The sequence below is a fragment of the Enhydra lutris genome, unplaced genomic scaffold (genome assembly GCF_002288905.1).
Source record: "Enhydra lutris kenyoni isolate GAN:26980312 unplaced genomic scaffold, ASM228890v2 scaffoldscaffold86, whole genome shotgun sequence".
In the NCBI taxonomy this organism is placed as follows: Eukaryota; Metazoa; Chordata; class Mammalia; order Carnivora; family Mustelidae; genus Enhydra; species Enhydra lutris.
In genome coordinates, this window is record NW_019154170.1 from 1,422,514 (window position 1) to 1,448,552 (window position 26,039).

General features: G+C 41.3%; 1 protein-coding gene across 1 annotated transcript in view; it reads right to left on the reverse strand.

Annotated features, from left to right (window-relative positions):
* Positions 1-2,039: 2,039 nt before the first annotated feature.
* LOC111161722 (putative adhesion G protein-coupled receptor E4P) overlaps positions 2,040-26,039 on the reverse strand; it is a 35,141-nt gene continuing 11,141 nt past the window's right edge. Inside the window, exons 5-16 of the mRNA XM_022525599.1 lie at positions 24,117-24,157; positions 23,324-23,459; positions 22,692-22,799; positions 19,411-19,595; positions 18,646-18,813; positions 16,881-17,075; positions 11,162-11,397; positions 9,096-9,162; positions 8,420-8,511; positions 6,882-7,062; positions 4,502-4,597; positions 2,040-2,335 (exon numbers count right to left, since the gene is read on the reverse strand). Of these exons, the coding sequence (XP_022381307.1) occupies positions 2,228-2,335; positions 4,502-4,597; positions 6,882-7,062; positions 8,420-8,511; positions 9,096-9,162; positions 11,162-11,397; positions 16,881-17,075; positions 18,646-18,813; positions 19,411-19,595; positions 22,692-22,799; positions 23,324-23,459; positions 24,117-24,157 (1,613 nt within the window). The 3' untranslated portion in view covers positions 2,040-2,227. The remainder of the gene's footprint in view (positions 2,336-4,501; positions 4,598-6,881; positions 7,063-8,419; positions 8,512-9,095; positions 9,163-11,161; positions 11,398-16,880; positions 17,076-18,645; positions 18,814-19,410; positions 19,596-22,691; positions 22,800-23,323; positions 23,460-24,116; positions 24,158-26,039) is intronic.

Here is a 26,039-nt window from a genome sequence, read left to right on the forward strand (position 1 = left end):
TTCCTGAGGCAGCAGTAGGCCTCTTCCATTCTGTGATCCAATAAAAGAAAATATTAAGCATTCCCAGCTTGGAGACCCTTAGTTTTCTTTCCATTCCTCTGGGGCACTAACACAAGCATGGGCTCTTCTAAGCAAAAGTTCATGTTGCCTAGAAGCAGAAGTGGGTTTTGGTGAATGGCCTCTGCCTCAGTGGGGTAAGCAGTTCCCAGAAAAGAAAAGCTGGGCAGACAACAGAAGAGGTGTTCCTCATATATACCGCCACTCTGAGTACAGACTAGGCACCAAGCAACTACATTCTGATTTCTGGTTGATTATTCATTTCCCTGAACAGCTGGTTGACCACAAAGAAATTCTTCAGCAGTTGCCTGTTCACTATGAACTAATGCCTAGACCAGTAATTCTCAACATTCTCAAGTGGCAATGTCTGGAGACATTTTTGATTGTTGCAATGGGTGTGTGGGGTGGGGTGGTTACTGGTGTCCAGCTGGGAGAGGCCAGGGATGCTGCTCGGCATCCTGCAAAGCACAGGATAGCCGCCCACCACCAAGAATTATCCAGCCCAAAGTGTTACTAGTGCAGAGCTTGAAAAGTGATGCTCTAAATGGAGGCAAGGAACATTTCATTTATGACCTTTTTAATTTATCATTAAAACATTTATCATTCTGGCCTTCCAGAAGTTTATGATCCAAGCAGGCATGACTTACAAGCACACACATTAGGTATGCAACAGCACACATAATACAGGATAAGTCAAGTCACATGGATGGTAATAAAGCAAGTAAGGGAGATGGATTTCCAAGAGCTAGAAGAAGAAAAGGCTCTTGAAGGTTGTGGAAGCTAGTTCTTAAAGAAAGCAAAGGGGTAAGAGAGGCAGAAAAGAGAAAGAAAGCAGACTTCATGTTGGGAGGGAGGAAAAATATTGAATAGAGAAGTCCAAACCCACAGCACCTTGAACATTTGTCTGGTTTATCCTCTTCTTGCAACTGTCTTGGACATAAAAACAGCAACAACACTTGTGGGGCTTAAGGATTTCCAACAGCCCAGGAAGTCTTATTCGTGTACACCTTTTGAAACCATGTGAATCTCCCAAAACTTTAACTGTTCAAGAGGAATCACATCATTTTAAGGGCAGCAAGTGGAGTGAATTATATACTTTGGTTGCATTGCTGCCATGTGGAAGAGGCACTTGAGCTGATTAAGCAGAAAAAGGGACACAGTCTTTGGTCCACCACCTAAAAACTGCACACGAAATCTCTTCAAATGAATCATGGGAACCCTTTACTGCTATTTTTTTATATTTCCTGTTATTATCATGTAAAATTGTTTTTGAAACACCTCTGGTAACAAAGTTAGCCATGCATCTATTAATTCCAGTGCTGAAAAACACTTCTAGAATCCAATTAGTATGAAAAAGAAATAGAAATATTGAGGGTTTTGGAGGGGCGGGGGTGAGGGGATGGGTGAGCCTGGTGGTTGATATTAAGGAGGGCACGTATTGCATGGAGCACTGGGTGTGGTGTGAAAACAATGAATCTTGGAACGCTGAAAAAAAAATAAAGATGTTAAAAATATACATATAACTATGTAATTTAAAAAAAAAGAAAACATACAAGGACAAACAACTGCTGTGACCCTCATGCTATTGGTTTGGAAGTATTTCCACAAAAATACATTGGAGGACACTAAGAAAACAAAATTAACCCAATAAATGAGTAGGTTTGAAAATAATCAAGCAAAGGAGATAGTGCTGTTCTCTGCACACAAGACACTTCCTGTTGACAAGGCACTCCTAAGTGGGATGGTGGTAGAATTTTGCAACACAAGAAGGCAACCCCCTTCTTTATATTTATTCATATGGGAATTATTGAATTCTGAAAATGTCGGGTTTGCAAAATCTTCAGAGCATAAAATGCAACCGAATACCGAGAGAGAGAAAACTGCCAGGTGAATCTAGATGTTGGCCAATAAATCCTGGCAAGGAAGCGAGAGCTGGAAGAAGAAAAACTCTTTATTTCCTTCATTATTAAAAATTATTCCTTGAACATTTAATGGCGTGTGATAAACAATACTGGGTATGGGACTCAGAGGTCTCCCCCTGGTGCACTTTTTTTCTATGGAGCTAGAAGCCAAAATAGAGGAAAGCCTCAACTGCTTTCAGAAGGAAGATGCAAATGGTGGCATTTGTCCGATCTACATGTGACCACAGGGGGCGCTGTCCAGTAGCGGCTCAGTTTTCTGTTCTTAACCAAGAGACAGAGACAAGAGTCTGAGGCTGTGGTTGCACAGAAGCAACGTCTCTTCTGCGGAAGACTGCTGATGACATCGCTGGTTCCTCCTATTTGGGGAGATAATATGTAGAACAAGCTGAAGAGAAATTAACACCTCAGGAAATGACAAGCCAGAATCTCTCTAAGGTCCAAAGCTCAGTAAAGAGGTCCTCATATCTGACTTTACAGTCTTTCCTCCCCCAAACACCACCTATGACAGTCTTTTTATTTATCTGCTCTTCTCACAAACATTTATAGTTATTATAGTGATAGCATTTATCACTAAATGCTATAGAGGATCAGTGAAGACTGTAAGGTTGAATATCTGCTTTTTTTTTATATTTACGTACTTAATCTTTTAGAGAGAGTGTGAGGGCGAGTTAGGGGAGAGGAAGAGAGAGAGGCATAGAGAGAAAATCTCAAGCAAATTCCATACTCAGCATGGAACCCAATGCGGGGCTCAGTCTCACAACCCTGAGATCATGACCTGAGCCGAAACAAACAAGGAGTGGGATGCTTCATCAGCTGAGCCACCTACGCGGCCTAAGTATGTACTTTTTATTTTATTTTTTTAAAGATTTTATTTATGTATTTGACAGAGATCACAAGTAGGCAGAAAGGCAGGCAGAGAGAGAGCAGGGCAGTGGGGGAGCAGGCTCCCCGCTGAGCAGAGAGCCCGATGTGGGGCTTGATCCCAGGACCCTGAGATCATGACCTGAGCCAAAGGCAGAGGCTTTAACCCACTGAGCCACCCAGGTGCCCCCCTGAGCATGTGCTTTTTAGAAGTAAAGCATTGTCCATAGATAAGGGGATAGGATTACTGTTTGAGGCCTTCTATATAGTTGACTCTTGATAATGTGGTGTTCATACAAGTAGTGTTGACATGGTTCAGAGTATAGCAAAGTGCTTTCATGTACATTGTTTTTTTCCCTCAATATGACATTTCAATGATGAGCAGATTGAGGTGCAGGGGGGTTAAGCTACTTGCCCAGCATCTACCAGCTGGAACCTGAAAGGACCAAGATTCAAACTCAAATCTGGTGAACCCCAGAATCCATGCAATGGATTCCACTATGCGACATGTTTTTGGAGACATGTGTTGGGACAGTTCCTTTTCACAGTTTAGATTGACATATCCTTTGACTACTGGTGATTTTAGCCAAGGAGTGAACCAGTGGCATATACTCTTAGGACACAGTCAGCAGCCAGTAAACAGAATTGTCCTTGGTCTGAAAGTGCATGTCCCAGGAAGCCGGTCCCAAAAGTTTTTGATGATCTGGAGTGACAAACAACTCTGGTGACAATCAAGGAACGCTGTCAACTTTCAGAGGAAAACAGACTTGAGTCTGAACCCCTGTTCCCAGCTGAGTAGCTTCAGGCCAATCATGTGGACTTTCCCAGTCTGTGTCCTCATCAATAAACAAGGACCTTAGACACTCAACAAGTTAAGTGAGCATCTTTTGTGGGCCAGGCATTGCTCTAGGTAGAAGGAAAATGATAATAACCATAGCTCTGAAACTTACATGGGGGCAGAGACTGACCAAAGGTAAACACTGTCATATTTTTCAGAGTAAGAGAAATATCACACAGAGAGGCACAACATACAGAGAATTAAATAGAAGGTGGTGATAGACAGTAAAAGACTGTCACTGTGGCCACCTTACTGGAAACCAAACTCCCCCACCTCATGAGTCCTGATTTCTCTTCACTGCTCTGTATTTTTCCACAGCCCACATCACTTTGTAAAATAGTGCATAATTCATGTTTGGGGGCTTATTCTCAGCCACCCCTACCAGAACATCAGTTCTGTGAGGGCAAGGATTTTTGTCAGTGTATCTTCTGCTGTTTCCCCAGCACCTAAAACAGCATCTGGCATATACTGGATTCTCAGTAAATATTTGTTAAATGAACATTGTTAAATAAATTTAAATTTTTGATGAAAATCATTTGGATATTTGTGGAAAAAATGGAGAGAGAGTGGGAGAGAAAGGAAGGGAGGGAGGAAGAAGGAGGAAGGGAAGAGAAAGGAAAGAAAGGGAAGGGAAGGAACGGAAAAAGAAAAGACAAAAGAAAAGAGTTCTACTAGTTTTGGCCTCAAAAACTAAAAACCACCAGCATAATGGAGGAAGTAATGTAATTTCTCTTTTCTTTCAGATCAAGAGACCAGGAAACTCGTGGCAGTAGAAGAGGTTAGGTTCAGCCAGTATACGACATTGCAGAGAAGCTGGTCTTACCATTTTTGTTTGGGTTGTAGAGCGTGTCACCTCAGTGCTTTCAGTTTCAACTCCTTTCCAGATCCCACTAAACCACTTCTTGTATTCCATTCGTACCTGAGGAACACAGAGGTTTGTGTCACATCAGGAGCTAGCTTAGGGAAGAAAGGACCCTGAATAGGATGCTAAAGATATACATGCCAAGCCCCATTTGTGGGGCCCCATGACTACCCCCTCATTGTTTTCCTGTATAGTCTTGGACATCCTCTCCTTGGCTCATTCTAAAATTCAACTTCTTCATTGTAGAAAAGGTATTTACTAAATGTCAGGCATTACAAAGCTTCTATAGAGTCTACAGAGTGGTGGGGGTGGTGATGATCCTGACAATGAGGTGGAGGAGGATGGTGAAGATGATGGTGGTGATCACAGAAGTGATGATGGTCAATGATGACAAAAACAGTGCAGGTGATGGTGGTCATGGTGGTGATTACGACATAAGTCACCATTTATTGAACAATGGCAACCTTCAATACACTTTATTATTCACAATATATCAATTCATCCTTACATAAATCAAATGACAAAGGATTTTCTCGTACTACCAATGAAAGGTAAAGAAGCTGACACTGCTGGAAGTATGGACTTGTTCAAGGTCATACAGCCAGCACTCAGCACTGCATCATTCTCACATCAGAGCCCGGACACTAACCACATGCTGAACCACTCCCTGTGATTGCATGGATTCCTTCCTGAAACTTGCTTAAAATGTTTTAAAAAGGTATTTAAATATTTAATATTCAACATTATTTCACCAAAGCACTTAAGTTGTACTTCATTTCTGGGCATGAGGAGTACCAAGCATTAAGAAGGCACTAGAAGATGAAAGAGAAATTAATGAAGTGTTACGATGGTCTTTTTGACACCAGCATCATAATTGCTGGTAGTTCTGTTCAATAGCAAAGGGGGAGAACTGTTTCCAATCTTCTAAGTGGATGAAAAAATATAATGACGACCCTCACAAAAATTTAATGTGTGCCAACGACTATGCTTGGAGATTCATATTGCAATATCTCTTTTAATCTCAGCCCTGTGAGGCAGGTGTTGTCATGTACAGATGTAAGAAGATTGAACCTCAGAGAGGGTAAGAAGACTGGCCAAGCTCACACAGCCACCTACTCAGTGGATAACCTGACATGGGAGGTACAGTCCCTCTGTTTTTGGCATATTATGCCAAATATTCTAGTATCCTTCCCTAAAGGGCACTTCCCTATAAGAGGCTTATGTATCCTCTTTCTGGTGAACTCAGACATGGCCAAGGAACTTGCTCTACCCAATGAAATTAAGCTACACTTTGCCAAGATTTCCTTTCCCTTTGCCAGAAGAATACCAATGTTCTAAATAAGGGCTGCCCTTCAACCTGCATCCCAGAGTAAAGATATTGTAGATCAAGCCATGGCTATGTAGTATGAGCAAGAAATAACCTTTATTGTTAAAACCACTGAAATTAGGGGGTGGTGGCTATAAGTTACTGCAGCATAACCTCCCTTATGCTGACTGATACATGCTCTGCTATGGATTGAACTATGTCTCCTCAAAATTCACATTTTTAAAAAGATTTTATTTACTTATTTATTTGACACAGAGAGAGAGATCACAAGTAGGCCGAGAGGCAGGCAGAGGAAGATGGGGAAGTAGGCTCCCTGCCGAGCAGAGAGCCTGATGCAGGGCTCGATCCTAGAACCCTGAGATCATGACCTGAGCCGAAGGCAGAGACTTAACCCACTGAGCCAACCAGGCGCCCCCAAAATTCGCATGTTAAAGCCCTAAATTCCCAGTACGACTGTATTTGAAGATAGGATGATCCTTTCTAGGAAGGATTAAGATTAAATGAGGTCATAAGGGTAGAGCCCTGAATAGGATCATCCAATAGGATTAGTTCCTGATAAGAAGGATAAGTGTCCAATAGGATTAGTGTCCTGATGAGAAGAGACAGAAAAGCTCTCTCTCCTTCTCTCTCCCATGTAAGGGTCAAGAAGGTGGCCATCTGCAAAAATGAACAGAGATCTCACCAGAACTCAACTGCACAGGTGCCCAGAACTCAGATGTCCATGCTCTAGAATGATAAGAGAAATTTCTGTTGCCCAAGCCCCGCAGTCTATGGTATATTGATATGTCATCTCCACTGACAGAAGCACTCTCTTAAGATATAGGTTGGAATGTGAAGGTTAGGCCAATGCTAACTCAGAGCATATAGCATACCAAGTCATTATTTAAAGCCTCCTTTCAGAATGAAGGCAACCCCAAATACAAATATGAAAGGTCAGAGAAGGGTGAGAATGTGAACGACCATTCAATAAGACTTAGGGATTTGGCTGGTGAGAGACAAAATAATTAGCCTTACCTGGCGATTAAGGAGACAGTGTACCACAAAGAGCAAAACACCCTGCAGGACATTGATGATGGTGAATGTGTATGCAACGACTGATCCAATCACTTTCCCAACCTCTTCAATCATAAAAAAGCCAAGGCCCCAAGAACAGCCCAGGATAAATAGCTGAGCAATGGCTTTAAATGTCATGACTCTGAAAAGGAACAAGAGCAGTAATAAGTATCACTCTTCACTATGTGTTGGGCGCTGTGCTAAATGCTCTGCACATATTACCTGATTTAAACATGTGCGTAAGTGACTTAGGCAAAGTCATATGACTCAAAGATGAGGCAGAACCCACATTTTCAATAGATATTTCTGAGAATAATGCTTTCTCCTATTCTTGGAAGTGATTTATCTGCAAGTCTTTTACCTGGTTCTATTGGGAGATGTGTGGAAGTGCCTTCTAGAAATTTGTATTGAAAATGTGTTGATGATGCTATCATGACTTTAGAATATAACATGCTGTTGTGTTTCTTCAAATGAAAGTTGTGTTTTATAAAATGAATGGGGTTGTTCGTGGCAACTGTCTAGGAGAGATGACATGTGTGAATGTGTGTGTGTGTGTGTGTGTGTGTGATCCTGCATTCATTCAACACGTGTAGAGGAATGAAGAAATGCCAAGAAGGGTGAGCTGTGACCCTTCAAGACTGAAAACACTAAGACAAAGAGATGTTAGGTTGGTCTGATAAGTAGATGAAATCAAAGCCAGGGTCTGAAATTGGAAAGATATTCCTTTAAGTTTTGTCCACATGATTCATCACCAATGTAAGGTTTTTGCCCACTCTTGGGAAAAATAAGCACTTGCTTCTCTTATCAATGGGGGGATGGTAGTTGTGCCCACCACATAGATTGGAGTTATGAGCATTCAGTGAAAGAATATTGGTCCATGCAATATGTGCCCTCCTTAATACCCTGGTAGTAGGTATTAAGGAGGGCACATATTGCATGGAGCACTGGGTGTTGTACATAAACAGTGAATCTTGGACCAGATTACATCAAAAACTAATGATGTATTTTATGGTGACTAACATAACACAATAAAAAATGAAAGAATATTGGTAAATTCCCAACATCTACCAAGTTCCTAGTTAATGTTAGTTGTTCTTACCATTATTTTTAATCATTTAGATCAACACAGTAAGAACTGAGTGCCTACAACCAAGGATAATGGAGTACCCAGAAGTGGGTGGACTCATGGGGTTGGAGGAGGGAGGATAATGTCAACACTCTTGGCATGAATTTCATATGAAGATTATGCTATACAAAGTATTTGCTTCACAAATGCCACCCAATGAATATTTGTTGAATAAAGAGATCAAGGAGTACACTAAGCTACCTGAAAATTATAGTTTTTACTTCTAGAAGTTGCACCTCATACACGCTTTATACAATACCATGGATATCCAACCATGAAATGGTTTTTCATGTATAGGTTTTTTTCCCAGGCAGAAAGAAACGTAGTCCTGTAGGAAAATCTATGGATACCACTGATTCTGGGACCTTCTTACCTGGTGTCCTGAATGGTAGAAACTTCTTTATTGAGGGAGGAAAGTTTGCTTCTCAAAATCCATAGAATTTGGAAGTATAACACCAAGTTTATCTGTGGGCACAGAATGAAATATTGACTTGGAATTTTATTTTGAGGCCATGTCATGCAACCCAGTTTGAGGTGGACCTAAAAATATCTTTTCCCAAAAGATACAGGCTTCATAGCATGCTATGCACATATGCTCTGTTCTTTTATACAGCACATTGCGTGTATATGACCTGTGACACTTGGTGCTTGACTAGGCTGTCTATATAATATATCATTCAAATCAAGACAACTTGAAAGTGAAAGATTACTATTCATCTCTATACCAGGACAATGGATGTGATCAGGAAGTTGTTGGCAAACAGGAGAACATGGCACTCTGTGCAGAGGAGATACTTGCTAAATGTTTGTTGAATGAACAAACATGGGATTTTTGGAATACCCCGTAGAGTTATATCAAAGCAACAAGTAATCTATAAGGGAGCATGGGAAAGACATGATGACAGTATTTCAAGGAAGAGGAGTTAATCATATTAGGCTCTATTTCCTTACCTTCACTTCATTTCAATTTTCATGGAAAAAAACACACATTCCATGCTTGGCCAACTCAGGGCAGGCAGACCCATAAATAACTATCACTAGTTACTCACCAAGATAATGACTGCCACTGGTCCCATGAAACTCCAGATGAACCCTTTATCCAGCTTGAGCCAGCAGCTGTTGAGAGAGGGGTATGCATGAGCTGCCTATTTCTCAGAAGGCAGAGAACTTGAATTCAGACTCCTGTAGCAAGATCCAACCAGTGCAGAGAACCATTTAGTTCAGAACCTAGACTTTAGATGCAATCAGACATGGGTCCTCATCTGACACAAGCTATATAATCTAAGCCTCAATTCCCTCAAGTGTAAAGTGAGGGCAAACAGAAGTATTGAAAAGATTAAATGATTACAGTGGCTATATGCCAAGTCTTGAAGTCAGGTAGGGTCAGTTCTCTGACTTTGCTCCTCTCTTTCAATATTGTGTTAGCTATTCAGGATCTTTTTCTTCTCTATATAAATATTAGAATCAGTTTATCATTATCTAAAAAATAATTTTTTGGGATTATGATTGGAAATGCATTGAATCTATAGATCAAGTTGGGAAGAACTGACTTCTTGACAATGTTGAATCTTCCTATCCATGAACATGGACTATCCCTCCATTTATTTGAATCTTCTTTGATTTCTTTCATGAGATTTTTGCGGCTTTCCTCATATAGATCTTGTAGGAAACATCAAATGAGATAATGTGTACACAGTTTTTGAGTATGGTTCTTGGCAAACAGGTAAGGCTCAATAAATTATACCCCAAAATAATGATTGTTATCAGAAAGAGAATAAAAGCAGTACTTTAACTACAGCAAGAAAACCTGCCAACACTAAATATTTTCCATGTACCAAGTACTCTGTTGCTCAAATACTTTTTATTAAGTCATGCCCTATGTTGGCAAAGAGTGTATAAATTACGCTGAACAAAGACTTGGCAGCATAAAACTAGGAAATGTGACAAGCAATTGCCCACACTCAGTGAGCAGAAAAGTTCCCACACTTAAGTTCTATTCCAGATGTTACTAACACAGTCTAAACCCAGCCCACTCCTTGTTTTTGTAATAAAGCTTTATTGAAACATAGCCACATCAATTCATTTATATATGGTCTATGAGTTGGCTGCACTCCCACAACAAAGGCAATATTGAGTAATTGCCACAAACACCATATGGACACAGAGACAAAAATAGTTACCATTTGGCCCTTTATAGATAGTTTGCCAACCACTGATATATGCTACCATGAGATCTCCAGAATTGTTCTGGCAGGACATAGGATCTATGTCAGAACCTGGACATAGGGTTCAGGCTGAAGAAAGGACATCATTTCTTCTTCAAGAGAGACACCTTCATCATGTTGTTTTTGCACATGTGTGCCTACTCTCTAACCAAAGCCCCACTGCCAAAATACTAACGTCCTCAACTAACTTTGCAGGGCTTTGCAAACTTCTTCAGTGCAGCAGCAATGCCTTTAGTGAGGAATTCTGACTAATTCTCTTTTCAGCTGACACCTTAGGAAAGTTTCTTAGACGCACTAAGTCCCAGATGTCCTGTGTATGAGGTAATTAACAGTGCTGACCCCACAGGATCAGGGGGAGATTGAGACATAATATATGCACTATTTCTGATGCATCCCAGTCCTTCAATATTTGTTGTCATTGTAGTTACTTTCTATATTTTGGGATGAATCTCAAGCTCTTCAGGATACCCTTTCAGAATCTTCCAGAACACAGAGGCCACAGGTGAGCTCTTCCATCCCTGAATTTCCTGAGTGTATTTTTTTGTCCCTAATGTCCTGAAGTTGTATTCAAAATTGTATTGTAAGTACATTTGTCTGAAAGGTACATCCCTATTTGGGAAATTGGGCCCTGGATTTCACCAAAAGTCTCAAAAGGATCCAACCCCAAAGATTCTGAGAATCATTGCTCTAGGAATTTCTAAGGACAAATAGCATTCTGACTTAAAAAGGGACTGGTAAACAATAAAAATAAATAAATAAAAATAAAAATAAAATGGGACTGGTTTTGTGAAGTATAATTCACAATAGGAAAAGGACTGAAATGTTTTTGATTTCAGATCATGCATCAGTCATGGACACATTTCCACCAGAAAGGCACAGAGCATGCTTACTGAGTATGTGAGCCATAGTTTTGGGGTCCTACTATTGCAGACACAGCCACAATGAGAGCTGGAATCCCATAGCCTGAAGGGTACATGAACTTCTTCTTGAATTTGCCTGCACTGGTGTAGTTGGCCACCTTGAGATTCCTAACGGTGAGGAAGAGATGCAGCCCTTCAAGGAGCATCCAGGTGAAGGAGGCCAGATAGAGGTAGTGCAGCACCCCAGCGATGATGGAGCACAGCACCTGGAGGGGAGACAAGAGTTAGGAATGTGGTCTGTACCTGATCATGTTCTTAGCACTTAGCATTTCCTGGATATTGGCCTGCATTTTCAATTCTAACACCTGTGACATTTTGCTGGGGGGGACAACACAGTTTTGGGGAGCTTTCACTGGTCCCATGCTTACCCTATGTATGGAGCAGTCCAGTAATGCAGAGGAATGAATGTTCTGAATAGTCCTCAGATCCATGACAGACCAGTGCTGGTAGATGAATAGTCCATGGCCCTTGCTCTTTGGATACCCTTGATGCTTAATTTTATGTGTCAACTGGACTAAGCTAAGGAATGCCCAGATAACATGTAAAAAATCATTTCTGGGTGTGTCTGTGACGGTGTTTCAGGAATTACGAATTAGCATTTGAGTCAGGAGACTGAGAGTGGCCATCATCAATCCATTTGAGGGTCTAAAAAATATTTATGTGGAGGAAGGGAGAAATTGCTCTCTGCTTGAGCTGGGACAGCCAGCTCTCAGACATTGGTGGCTGTGGTTCCAATAAAACAACAACAACAACAACAAAAACAGACTGTTTTACAAAACAGCCAGCTCTCAGCCATTGGTGGCTGTGGTTCCAATAAAACAACAACAATGACAACAAGAACAACAAAAACAGACTGTTTTACAAAACAGAGTTTTGTTTTGTTTTTTATAAAAACAGTAACAGAGGGTAGGCCGGAATCAGCATCAGCACTGTACTCTGCCAACACTGTCCATTTCCTAATGAGGAAACTGGGCCCCAAAAGGTAGACTCTCATCCAAGATCACATAGCTGGCAAAAAATAAAAATGGATTTGAAACCCAAACTGTCTCCAGACACTATACTTACTCTTAACCATAGCAATGTACAGCCTCCTGGGGGTCTGGGGGGTGGGAGGGAATAGTGCTTTCACAACCTTCTGTCTGTGAAATCATAGTCTTTTAGGGTTAAAAGGAGCTTTGGAAAACATCTAGTTCCAATTCTTCCTGGATATGATGATGACTGTGATCATAATGGAGACAAAAGCTAACATAATTAGTGTAGCAAAGCCACTGTCCACCCAGAATTCAAAACTTCCTCCACCCTTGATTCCAGACTATAGACTTGCCACTAGGATGGAACTTCCCAGGCAGAGACTACATATCCCTGCTCCCCTTGCTGTCAGGTGGGACCGCTTGACGGATTTATAGCCAGTAGAACATGAAGGGACGTGATGTGCACTATTTTTTAAGACAGCCCTTATAAACCTCCCTCATGGAACTCTGCCAGGTTCTTTTCTCTTGTCAGTTGGCAAAAATGGAAAGGACTCTTTGATGACCTCGAAAGCTGTACATACAAGACAGAAGAGCTTCCATCAGCCTGAGGTTGGAGGATAGACACCCTTCAAACCTGTTTGCCCACCCTCTACTGATAAAGAAGGGGGAAATTAACCACTCTTGTGCTTAGTCAATGACATTTTTTTTAAAGATTTTATTTATTTATTTGACAGACAGAGATCACAAGGAGGCAGAGAGGCAGGCAGAGAGAGAGGGGGAAGAAGGCTCCCTGTTGATCAGAGAGCCCGATGCAGGGCTCAATCCCAGGACCTGGGATCATGACCTGAGCTGAAGGCAGAGGCTTTGACCCACTGAGCCACCCAGGTGCCTCAGTCAATGACATTTTAGTTTATATGTTACAGGAACTGTTTTTACCTTACCTAATGCCACCAGTCTGACTCTCAGTCAGCTTGCTAAATACCTTCTCAAAAAGTACACATTTTATTCAGAGTTACAGATGAAGGAGAGTTGAAATGGAAACTTGCTTTTTCCCCTAACACCATCACTGCTGACTCTGATTCTTTATGGGACTAACATAACATAATAAAAATTTTAAGATGGGAAAACATCCCATGTTTATGGATCAGAAAAATAAACATCATTAAAATGTCCATGCTGCAGAGCAATCTATACTTTCAACACCATCCCAATCAAAATACCAAAGGCATTTTTCAAAATGCTGGAACAAACTATCCTAAAATTTGTATGGAACCAGAAAAGACCCTGAATCTCCAAGGAAATGTTGAAAAAGAAAAGCAAAGCTGGGCATCACATTGCCTGATTTCAAGCTTTATTACAAAGCTGTGATCACCTAGACAGCATGGCGCTGGCACAAAAACAGATACATAGACCAATGGAACACAGTAGAGAGCCCTGACATGGACTCTCAACTTTATGGTCAAATAATCTTTGACAAAACAGGAAAAAATATCCAATGGGGAAATAAGACAGTCTCTTCAATAAATGGTTCTGGGGAAATTGGACAGCTATATACAGAAGAATGAAATCAGACCATTCTCTTACAACATACACAAAAGATAAATAATTTTAAATTTAAATCTAATTTGGTTAATATATAATGTATTTTAGTTTCAGGGGTAGAATTTAGTGATTCATCAGTTGTGTATAACACCCAGTGCTCATTACATCAAGTGCCTTTCTTAAAGCCCATCACCCAATTACCCCATCACCCCACCCACCTCCCCTCCAGTAACCTTCAGTTTGTTTTCTATAGTTAAGAGTCTCTTGGGACACAATGTAACTCAGTTGGTTGAGCAACCAACTCTTGGTTTGGGCTCGGGTCATGAACTCAGGATTATGGGATCAAGCCCCAAATCAGGCTCCGTGCTCAGCAGGGAGTCTGCTTGGGATTCTCTCTCTCCCTCTCTCTCTGACCCTCTCCCTGCTTGCTCTCTCTCTCTCTCTCTCTCTCTCTCAATCACTCTTTCTCTCAAAAAAATTAAAAAGTCTTTAAAACAAAGCTGTGATCACCAAGACAGTATGGTATTGGCACAAACACAGACACATAGATCAATGGAACAGAATAGGAAATCCAGAAATGGACCCTCAACACTATAGTCAACTAATCTTTGACAAATCAGGGAAAAATATCCAATGGAAAAAGTCTCTTCAATAAATGGTGCTGGGAAAATTGGACAGCTACATATAGAAGAATAAAACTGGACCATTCTCTTACACCATACACAAAGATAAACTCAAAACGGATGAAAGACCTTAATGTGAGACAGGAATCCATCAAAATCCTAGAGAAGAACATAGGCAGTAACCTCTTCGACATTGGCCATAGCAACTTCTTTCAAGACACGTCTCCAAAGGCAAGGGCAACAAAAGGGAAAATGAACTTTTGGGACTTCATCAAGATCAAAAGCTTCTGCAGAGCAAAGGAAACAGTAAACAAAACAAAGAGGCAACCCACGGAATGGAGAAGATATTCACAAATGACACAATAGACAAAGGGCTTATATCCGAGGTCTATGAAGAACTTCTCAAACTCAACACCCAAAAACCAGATAATCATGTCAGAAAATGGGCAGAAAACATGAACAGACATTTCTCCAAAGAAGACATACAAATGGCTAACAGACACATGAAAAAATGTCCATCATCATTAGCCATCAGGGAGATTAAAATCAAAACCACATTGAGATACCACCTCACACCAGTTAGAATGGCCAAAATTAACAAGACAGTAAACAAAGTGTGTTGGAGAGGATGTGGAGAAAGGGGAACACTTGCACTGTCGGTGGGAATGCAAGTTGGCGCAGCCACTTTGGAAAACAGTGTGGAGATTCCTTAAGAAATTGAAAATAGAGCTTCCTTATGACCCTGAAATTGCACTACTGGGTATTTGCCCCAAAGATACAGATGTAGTGAAAAGAAGGGCCATCTGTACCCTAATGTTCATAGCAGCAATGGCCACAGTCATCAAACTGTGGAAAGAGCAAAGATGTCCTTCAACAGATGAATGGATAAGGAAGATGTGGTCCATATATACAATGGAATATTATGCCTCCATCAGAAAGGATGAATACCCAACTTTTGTATCAACATGGATGGGACTAGAGGAGATTATGCTGAGTGAAATAAGTTAAGAAGATAAAGTAAATTATGAAATGGTTTCACTTACTTGTGGAGCATAAGGAATAACACGGAGGACATTGGGGGGAAGGAAAGGAAAGTGAATTGAGGGAAATTGGAGGGGGAGATGAACCATGAGAGATGGTGGACTCTGAGAAACAGAGGGTTTTGGAGGGGAGGGGGTCTGGGGGTTAGGTGAGCCTGGTTATGGGTATTAAGGAGGGCATGGAGCACTGGGTGTGGTGCATAAACAATGAATCTTGGAACACTGAAAAAATAAGATAAATTTTAAAAAATAATATAATAAAAAAATGGGCAAAAGACATGAACAGACACTTCCCCAATGAAGACATACAAATGGCCAGCAGACACATGAAAAAATGTTCATCATCATTAGCCATCAAGGAAATTCAAATCAAAACCACATCAAGAATAATACATTATATGTTAATAAAAATAATTTAAAAAATATAGAGATACCATCTTACACCAGTTAGAATGGCAAAGTTTAACAAGGCAGGAAACAACAAGTGTTGGAGAGGATGTGGAGAAAGGGGAACCCTCTTACACTGTTGGTGGGAATGCAAGTTGGTGCAGCCACTTTGGAAAACAGTGTGGGGATTCCTCAAAAAATTAAAAATAGAGCTACCCTACAACCTGGCAGTTGCGCTACTGGATATTTACCCCAAAGATACAGACGTAGTGAAAAGAAGGGCCATATGTACCACAATGTTCATAGCAGCAATGTCTACAACAGCCAAACTGCCCTTCAACAGGTGAATAGATAAAGAAGATGTAGTACATATATACAATGAAATCAGGTGCCTCGTTAGTGCAGTAGGTAGCGTGTCAGTCTCATATACACAATGAAATATTACTCAGCCACCAGAAAGGATGAATACCCATCATTCATACTAACATGGATGAAACTGGAGGAGATTATGCTAAGTGAAATAAATCAAGCAGAGAAAGACAATTATCATATGGTTTCACTCATATGTGGAACATAAGGATAGCATGGAAGACCATAAGGGAAGGGAGGGAAAACTGAAGGGGGGCAAATCAGAGAGGGAGATAAACCATGAAAGGCTATGGACTCCAGGAAACAAACTTGAGGGTTTCAGAGGGGAGGAGGGTTGGGGGAGGGCACATGTGATGAGCACTGGGTGTTATACACAACTACATTATTGAATGCTACATCAAAAACTATTGATGTACTATATGGTAGCTAACTGAACATACTAAAAATGTGATGACTTAAAAAAATAAAAAATAAAATAAAAATTAAAAAGTTACTTATGGTTTGTCTCCCTCTCTGTTTTTATCTTATTTTTCTTTCCCTTCCCCTACTCATCTGTTTTATATCTTAAATTCTGCATATGAGTGAAATCATATGGTATGTATCTTTCTCTGATGGACTCATTATGTCAGCATAATTTCCTCTAGTTCCATCCATGTTGTTACCATTGCTGCTGGCTCTTGCCTTCTCCCCATCCTTCCTCAAGACAAGATGGCTAGATTTGATGATGACAACAAGGTGATTTGGTTAAATCACCTACCTTAGGCTCAGTTTGATCAATCCCTGTAAGGAAGAGCAGGTGGGCCAGGAAGAGGCAGATGGAGAGCTGCAGGTGGAGGGAAGTGCTGGTGCTCTGGATGGGTCGGCACAGGAGGAAGGTGAGGGCTGCCAGGAGGAGGCACAGCAGGGAGAAGCTCAGCCCCACATAGGTGATCACAGTCAGCACAGGGTCCACCTATGAGCCACCAAGTTAAGAATAAATTACAGTTTCCAATTCTGCAGTTGTATTTCTGATGGGGAGTCTGATGGGCTTCCCAGTTCAGTCCTTTAAACAGCTTGACTTAACCTCTCCGAGATTTGAAGTTCTCATCTTCAAAATGGGTACACTAATAACATTCACTGCACAAGGCTATTGAAAAACCAAAACCACTAGCCTGGTGCTGTCCAAAAGGAAAATGCGAGTCATATGTGGAATTTTAAATTTGCTAGTAGCCATATCTTTAAAAATGTGAAAAGAATCAGGTCAAATTAATTTAATAGTATTTATTTAAAATATTATCAGTCCAATGTATTGAATATAGTCATATAACAACAATGCAATCAGTTCAAATTACAATCAATGTAAAATAATTATTAATGAGATATTTGATACTTTTTTCCATAATTAAGCCTTTGAAGTCCAGGGTGTATTTTAGGCTTACAACACATCTGAATTCAGATACTTTTATTTTCAACGATAAAAGTAAAATGAAGCCCTACCAGTGAACTTGTAGTTGATGGAAACTTGTAAATTTTTGTAAAAAAAAATTTTACACTGCTTCTTAATTTAAATAAATTAAAATTAAATAAAATTAAAGAGTTCATTCTCAAGACACACTAGCCACATTTCAAGTGCCCAACAGTCATATGGCTGGTGATCCTATTGGACAACATAGCTCTCCAAAGCCATTTCCATGAAGGTTGGAATTTCTTTATCTGTTTTGTTCTTTGCTGTATCCTCAATGCCTAGAACAACATCTAGCATATAGTAGGCATTCATATGCAAATTTGTTGAATGAAGAAAACGAGGCCATCCATTTAAATGTGTAATACAATGGTTGTCATAGAGTGAATGTTCAATAATTGAGAACTTAAAAGAAATAGGATAAGAAGTTAGGTAAACTTCTTTAAAATCTGGCTTATCCTAGATGTGGTTGGGACCTGGGAAGTTCAAGGACCTATACTTTTTCATTGGTGATAATCAGTTGCCTTCTTTCCTGTCTGACCCGTTGTAACTGTCTCTTGCAGAGTAACGGATGCTTGATTTCTGATCCTCTTAGACCCCAGACTCGGCCACTATAGGGGCTGACAACCCAACTTCCTAGTGTTTGAGGGCTTTCTCTGCTAGCTTGAGCTTACTCTGCCCATGCCCATGGACAGAATTCTGCCAGAATTAATGGCCCCACCCCAGATGCAGCTTTCAACCAATGCCTGAGAGCAGGTTGTGTATAGGTAGCCTATCTCTCTTGCAGTTCAGTTAGGATGACTCAGCTGCATCTCCTACACTAACTCCCAGAGTACTCTAGAGGGAATTAGGTTCCAGATGCCCAAAGTGATGAGCGGTGTGATAATGCTGTCTGCATTAGCTTCTGTTTTTTCTTGTTTCATTTCCCAGCTCCTTATTTGTGCTTCCTGGAATTACCTCTCAAGTAAACTACTCCCACTTGACTCCTTATCTCAGAGTTCTTTTCTAAGACAGGGAGAGGACAATCTCACAGTTTCTGGGATACAGTCAGATACCAGGAGGGGACCATGAATCTTGGTACCTCGGAAACAAGAGCCACGAGGACAGCAAAGCTGGAGAGGTGGAAGCACTTGCATTCGGTATGTGAACTGTTGCTCCCCACATGATGGCAGCCCTCTGTTGACCAGATGCCCCCCTCTTCTGATCCATTCCAGTAGACACAGAAAGGTTTTGTTCTTGTACCACCAGGCTGAAAGAGAATAGCCTGAAAGTAGGGCTTTTTCTGGTTTTATTATCTCAATTTTACTGGTTAGTTATGGATGCATTGCATTGGAAACTGGAATGGGAAAATCCCATTATCTAGAACACTTGTGGGGAAGAGTTTGATATGACCACACCTGCTGTGGGCTTTATTCTTCCTTTATCCTGTCCTTCTCTGGTTATCTCAGAGCCCCAGGGATTGACCCATATGAACTGTTTTACCCAAGCTCCTTGTCGTTGGGACAACCAATGAGAGGAACAGGTGAAAAGTCCTTAGATGAGAGGAGGAGGAAGTCAGGCATTTCTTCTAGATGCTTCTTCTGCTTCAGGATATCGCCGTCTCCAGCAGGGCAACCCTCCTGCATTTCTCCAGCTCTCACTGGGCTCAACAATGCCCATCTCTCCATTGCCTATTTGGCCTTAAAACATGATAATAGCTTCCCCTTGTGCCAATCTCTGGATGCCTCAACATTTCTTGTTGGTTCTGTTAACTCCGAGCGAGCAGAGTTGGATTCAGTTTCTTGGCAGGACCATAACACACCTCTTTGAGGTAATGTACTGAGAACCAGCTCTGGATTTTGCTCACCTGAACATGTTGGAAGGTCAGGAACACAGGTTCAGACAGATATACTTTTTTCTTCGTACTAATGGTGCCACTCACAACATGAGAGTTCAGTTTCACTTCCTGTGTCCCTCTTCCATCATTAAAAAAGGACCCATTCGGCATATCCTGAAGAGACTGGTAAGTGACAAGTGCAACTGCACTTCTATCTGAGAAAACAGGAGAGAAATCACTTTAGAGGGCATCCATATTATGGGAAATCAGTGTCTTGTTAAGAGTCATAAGGTAAACATTACATGTAGTCAAAATCGCCCTTGGAAATCCTTTATGTTGTCCCTTCAATACCTTGTGTATGGTTTGGGGTATGACATTTTGTATATGTAATACATATTATAATGTATCACAACTTATAAGAGATATGTTTGCAAAATATCCATTAGTGCATTGTAAAAATATATATGAGCCCTTAGACATAAAAATCAGAGCCATGAGGCTCTCAAAAGAGCAGGTGGAACTTAGGTGGGAGTGAGGAGATCACATATTCCCATCTTCCATCTCAAGCCCACTCTGGGGTATCTAATTTATTTTTTAAAAGATTTTTATTTATTTATTTGACAGAGAGACACAGTGAGAGAGGGAACACAAGCAGGGGGAGTAGGGAGAGGGAGAAGCAGGTTTCCTGTTGAGCAGCGAGTTGGGTGCTGGACTTGATCCCAAGACCCTGGGATCATGACCTGAGCCAAAGGCAGATGTTTAACCCACTGAGCCACCCAGGTGCCCCTGGGCTACCTAATTTAGAAAGGTAAGGAAAGGTATGCAGGATGACACATTCTTTTAATTAATTCTTTCATTCTCCTTCCCTCCATCTTTCTCTGTTTCTCCCTCTCCCATCCTCCTTCCCTCCCCTTTTCATGCAAGAATAATTTAATTCACAGAAGGCAAATTCGCATATGATGCTCTGTCGCACAATGTAGTATTTCTTAAACTGCAACTGCTTGTGAACCACCACCCCCAGTTTTAGTCAAAGCTACTTTCCACCTCTATTATTATTTACTCCATTTTGAACACCAACTCATTTGTAGCTCTTTTCCCTCCCCTTTCTCCATCTGACAGCTCACCATCAGGAGTGAAGATTAATCAGTAGCTGGGAATTTTCTGGAGAAAATAGAGCAGGTATTTCACTCTCTCCAGAGAACCAGGTCTTTCTCTTTGAAATATTTTTCATGCACTCTTTCATTATTGTATTTATTCACTCTTTTTAAAAGACTTTTATTTATTTATTTGACAGACAGAGATCACAAGTAGGCAGAGAGGCAGGCAGAGAGAGAGAGGGGGGAAGAAGGCTCCCCGCTGAGCAGAAAGTCCGATGCGCGGCTTGATCCCAGGACCCTGGGATCATGACCTGAGCCGAAGGCAGAGGTTTTAAACCACTGAGCCACCCAGGTGCCCCAATATTTATTCACTCTTTCAAGAAATATTTATTGAGCATCTAGCATGTGCCAGACAGTGTTCCAGACATTGCAATACATACAACAGTGAAGAAAACAGGCCGAGTTCTTGCCATCAGAGAGCTGATATTATAGTGGGAGAGATAGACCACAAACACCTTAAGAAAAATTGTATAGTGTACGTGCTGTGCAGAAATTTAAAAGAGATGGTGGAATAAGGCAGGGATGGCAAGCTATGGCCTGAGAATCAAATCCAGCCTACCACCTGTTTTCGTACATAAGGCACACAGCCATGCCCTTTCATTTACATATCATCTATGGCTGCTTTCCCACTGGAATGTCAGAGTTGAGTAGTTATAGCAACGATCATCTGGCCCAAGCAAGCAAGGAAAACAAAAGCAAAAATGAACTATTGGGACCCCATCAAAATTAAAAGCTTCTGCACAGTGAAGAAAACAATCAACAAAACTAAAAGGCAACCTTTGGAATGGGAGAAGATATTTGCAAATGACATATTTGATAAAGGATTAGTTTTATAAAGAACTTAAGAAAGAAACTTATCCAGAAAACAAATAATCTAGTTGAAAAATGGGCAGAAGACATGAATAGACCTTTTTTCCAAAGAAGATATATAGATGACTAACAGACACATAAAAGATGTTCAACATCACTCAGCATCAGGGAAATACAGATCAAAACCATGATGAGATACCACCTCACACCTGTCAGAATGGCTAAAATTAACAACACAGGAAACAACAGATGTTGGCAAGGATGCGGAGAAAGAGGAACCCCCTTACACTGTTGGTGGGAATGAAAACTCATGCAGCCACTGTGGAAAACAGAGTGGAGGTTCCTCAAAAAGTTAAAAATAGAGCTACCCTATGATCCAGCAATTGTACTACTATGTATTTACCTAAAAGATATAAAAATACGGATCTCAAGGGATACATGCACCCCGAAGTTTATAGCAGCATTATCAACATTAGCCAAACTATGAGAAGAGCCCAGTGTCCATCAACTGATGAGTGGATAAAGATGGAAGCTGTGGGAGATATATCTATATCTATATCCATATGATGGAATATTACTTAGCCATAAAAAGAATAAATTCTTGCATTTTGCAATGACATGGTGGAGCTAGAGTGTATTATGCAAAATCATATGATTTCACTCACATGTGGAATTCAAGAAACAAAACAGATGACCATGGGGGAAAAAAACAAAAAAGAGGGGCAAACCATAAAACAGACTCTTAACTGTAGAGAACAAACTGAGGGTTCCTGGAGGGGCAGTGGGTAGAGGGATGGGTTAAATGAGTGATGGGTATTAAGGAGGGCGCTTGTGATGAGCACTTGGTGTTGTATGTAAGTGATGAATCACTAAATTCTATACCTGAAACCAGTACTACACTGTATGTTAACTAACTGGAATTTAAATAAGAACTTGAGAAAAAAATTACTATCTGGTCCTTTCACAGAAAAAGTTTGCCAACTCACAGGACAGAGGAAGGCTAGGGACTATTTTAAATAGGGTGATCGTGAAACATTTCTCAAGGGAAAGAGTGTTTAAGGCGACAAGGATCTGTTGCTTTCAAGTGCTTCCTTTTCAGACCATCACATGGAAACAGAGCATGGAACAGCCTGTTCCTTTTAAGGAAGCATGCCAAGGGATCACTGTTTGAACCTCAGCCTGTCACAAAAGACCCACAACTGTGTTCCCCAAATTGCCTGGTTAGTGGTCACCATGTAGAGTACCCCCTGCCTTGAAGGCTTTGTAAGTTGGCCCAGTCACCTAGAAATGAGACAATAGTGCCTAGGATTTGGAGGTCAGGAGAATTCATCTTAAACACAGTACCTTCTATAGTTCCTTTGAAAGCATCAGTACAGTCGATATCCATAGTGTTATTTCCAGCTTCTAGAAAAGTCTTCTCACTTGTCTCATTGCACCTCTTGATTTCATAGACTGGAAACATTAAGAAAGTTAGTTCTGCTTTGCTCGCTTCTCAAGCAAAAGAAATTTGTTGAAGAACTCTCTTCTTTGAAAGGTCCCCTACTGATGATTTCCTTTTCTGCATGCAAGGTAGACTAGATGGCATTCCCTTCCACATCTCTGGCTGATGGGATGAGATGGTCAAAAGGGTCTAAGCAGCATCCACTGGCCACAGCAACCCAGGGGAAGATAGGGGATGGCCATGCTTCCCAGAGCTGCAACCAGGTGGACAAGCTCAGCCTTTACATATAATATTTAAAGATAAAAAAACTTTAAAAAATGTATACTGGAGTACCTGGTGAAGGGGTGACTTGAGTTTTTAAGCAAGAGAGGCTAAACATTTAAAAGTTTTCTGGGGAAAGTCACCTGGGAGCAGGTCTGCATTTGGAAAGAACCCCTTGAATTCTCCATGTCACAGAAACATAAACACAAGGTCTGACAAAACATCAGCCTCCTAAAATGTTTTGGTCATAAGGAAAATGTTCTATGTTTCTTACCTATACCAAGAGTAGAATTCTCATGCTTCCCTGGAGAAGCTAAATCCTCAGTCCATATGATCTCTTCCATTTTTTGAAACATTTGGGTAGCCATTTTTGCAGTGTGCTCCTTGTTTCTTTTGTTCCTCAGAATTTCCTTTCAAGGAAATAAGGCTAATTAGGTAGGCTCTTCCTGAAGCTTGAGAAAGCAGGAATATCTTGTGTGTAGTTGGGTGAGTCCAGAAGGCAGTAACATTGATTAAGGTGTAGGCTCTGCACTCTCAGCCTGATAGGTATCTTCTCATTGACCACACACAGCCCTGTGAAGGGCGTGTCATTCACTCCATTGTGTTTATGGGAGCAGGAAGGCCTGAAGGATGAGGTGTCTGGAACCCATGAAGAGCACCTTACAGAGGAAGACAGGGGAGGGGAAGTGGTGACAGGGGTGGAGTGAAGCTCTGTATTTCTGATGCTGGTCTTTGAACAACAGCTGAGGCACTAAAAACCTTCTCCACGGTTTCTCAATGCCTATTGACATCTGAGACCAGATAATGTGGGAGGCTGTCCCCGGGCATAACTATTTAGCAGCACCCTTGGTCTCTACCCACTTGATGCCCAGTAGCACTTGAGTTGTGACAACCAAAAAACATCCACAGACATTGCCAGATGTCCCCTGGGAGAAAGGACAAATCATTCCTGCATGGGAGCTGGTGTGTCCTAAAAGGCAGAGGGAGCCATGGTAGTTATTTGAGCAGGAGAATAATATGGCAAGACTGGCCAGCTGCCTCCCAGACCCAAGCTTCACTTCACTCACCTGACCATTCTCTAAGAATGGTGTCTCCTCACTGGAGCCCTCTGCGGAAAAAAAAAGTAGCCATTGAGTGGTATGTGGAAGGTTAACAGGCCTGGCCCACATCCCTTTCCAATCACTCTTGAGTTGGGTCTTTCCCTGATGCTTCCCATCATTGCCCAAGTCCCCTCCAAGAAGTCCCAAATGTCTTCTACAGTAGAAATTTAAAAGGGGATTAGGGCGGGGCCACCAGTTCAATGACTAAGTCAATAGTATTTATTGCATACCTACTAAAAGCCAGGAACAATACTAAACCTTATGGAAGTAAGTTGACAAAGAAACAAAGGGTGTTCCCTTGTGGGGTTTGCAGTCTGGTGGGAAAGTCACTAGTTAAATAATGACAAATAAATGATTAAGTGATTACAAGGGTCCAGCATCTTCTTAATATATAGGACAAGATACCTTGGGAGCCCACAGAGAAGCCTTAGAATGTGGAGGGTGCAGAGGAGGCTTCCTAAAGGAATGGGTGTTCACTTGGTTAATAATACAGAAGCAGTAATAACACCTGTAGTTGTCTACACACATGGCATATAAAGTGCCTTAATACACACTATCTCATGCAAAGAAACACAGAAGTTTCTAGAACAGGCTTATGTAGCTCGATAACTAATATTTATTGAGCCTTCCTAGGTAGCTAGCACTGCACTGAATGTTTTACACACCTTAATAATCAAAATGGGGGTGCCTGGGTGGCTCAGTGGTTTAAGTCTCTGCCTTCGGCTCAGGTCATGATCTCAGGGTCCTGGGATCGAGCCCTGCATTGGGCTCTCTGCTCAGCAGGGAGCCTGCTTCCCCCTCTCTCTCTGCCTGCCTCTCTGCCTACTTGTGACCTCTCTCTCTCTGTCAAATAAATAAATTAAAATCTTTTAAAAAAAAAGTCAAAATGGGTAGGTGAGGTGTATTAGTTTCCTAAGTCTGCTGTAACAAAGTTCCACAAACGAAGGGGATTTAAAACAATAGAAATTTATTTCCTCATGTTCTGGAGGCTAAAAGTCCAAAATCAAGATTATTGGCAGGGCCATACTCCCTCGGGAAGCCTCTAAGGAAGATCCTTCTTTGCATCTCCTAGCTTCTGGTGGTTGCAAGCAATCTTTGGTGTCCCTTGGCTGGTGGTACCAGAACCCCAGCCTCTGTGTCTGCCCTTGCATGTCCCTCGGTATGTGTGTGTGTCCCTACAACTCACTTCCCCCTTCTTATAAGGACCCCAGTTATGTTGGATTGAGTGCCCCAACCTCATCTAGTGTGACCTCTTCTTAATTTTATTAGATCTGCAAAGACTTTCTTTCCAAATAAGATCATATCCCCAGGTTCCAGATGGATGTGAATTTGGGGAGATTCTATTCCACCCAGAACGTAAGGTAAGTAGGTTTCTGAAGTGACTCAACAATTACTGTTCCTTGGAACCCCCCCTCCCCCTGACCAGACCCAGTGACTCACTGCTAATGAACAGAACACAGCAAAAGTGTTAGGATGTCACTGCTGAGACTGGGTTATAAAAGACTACAACTTCTACTTTTTTCACACTCTTTTTCTGGCTATTCTCATGTGCTTGCTACAACAAAGAAAGCTGGAGAGGCTGACATATCTAGGAACTGAGGGTGGTCTCTCTCCAACCACCAGGAAGAAACTGAGGCCTTCAGTCCAGTGGCTTTGAAAGAACTAAATCCGGCCATTAACCACATGAGTGAGCTTGGAAGGAGATCTGACCCTAGATGAGCCTTCAGATGAGACTGCATCCCTACCCAATACTTTGACTGTAGCTGTGAGAAATCCTGGAACAGAGGACACAGGGGAGTTATACCTAGATTCCTGGCCTACAGAGACTGTGAGACAATATCGTTGTTTTAAGCCACTACCATTAGGGTAACTGTTATGTAGTAATACATA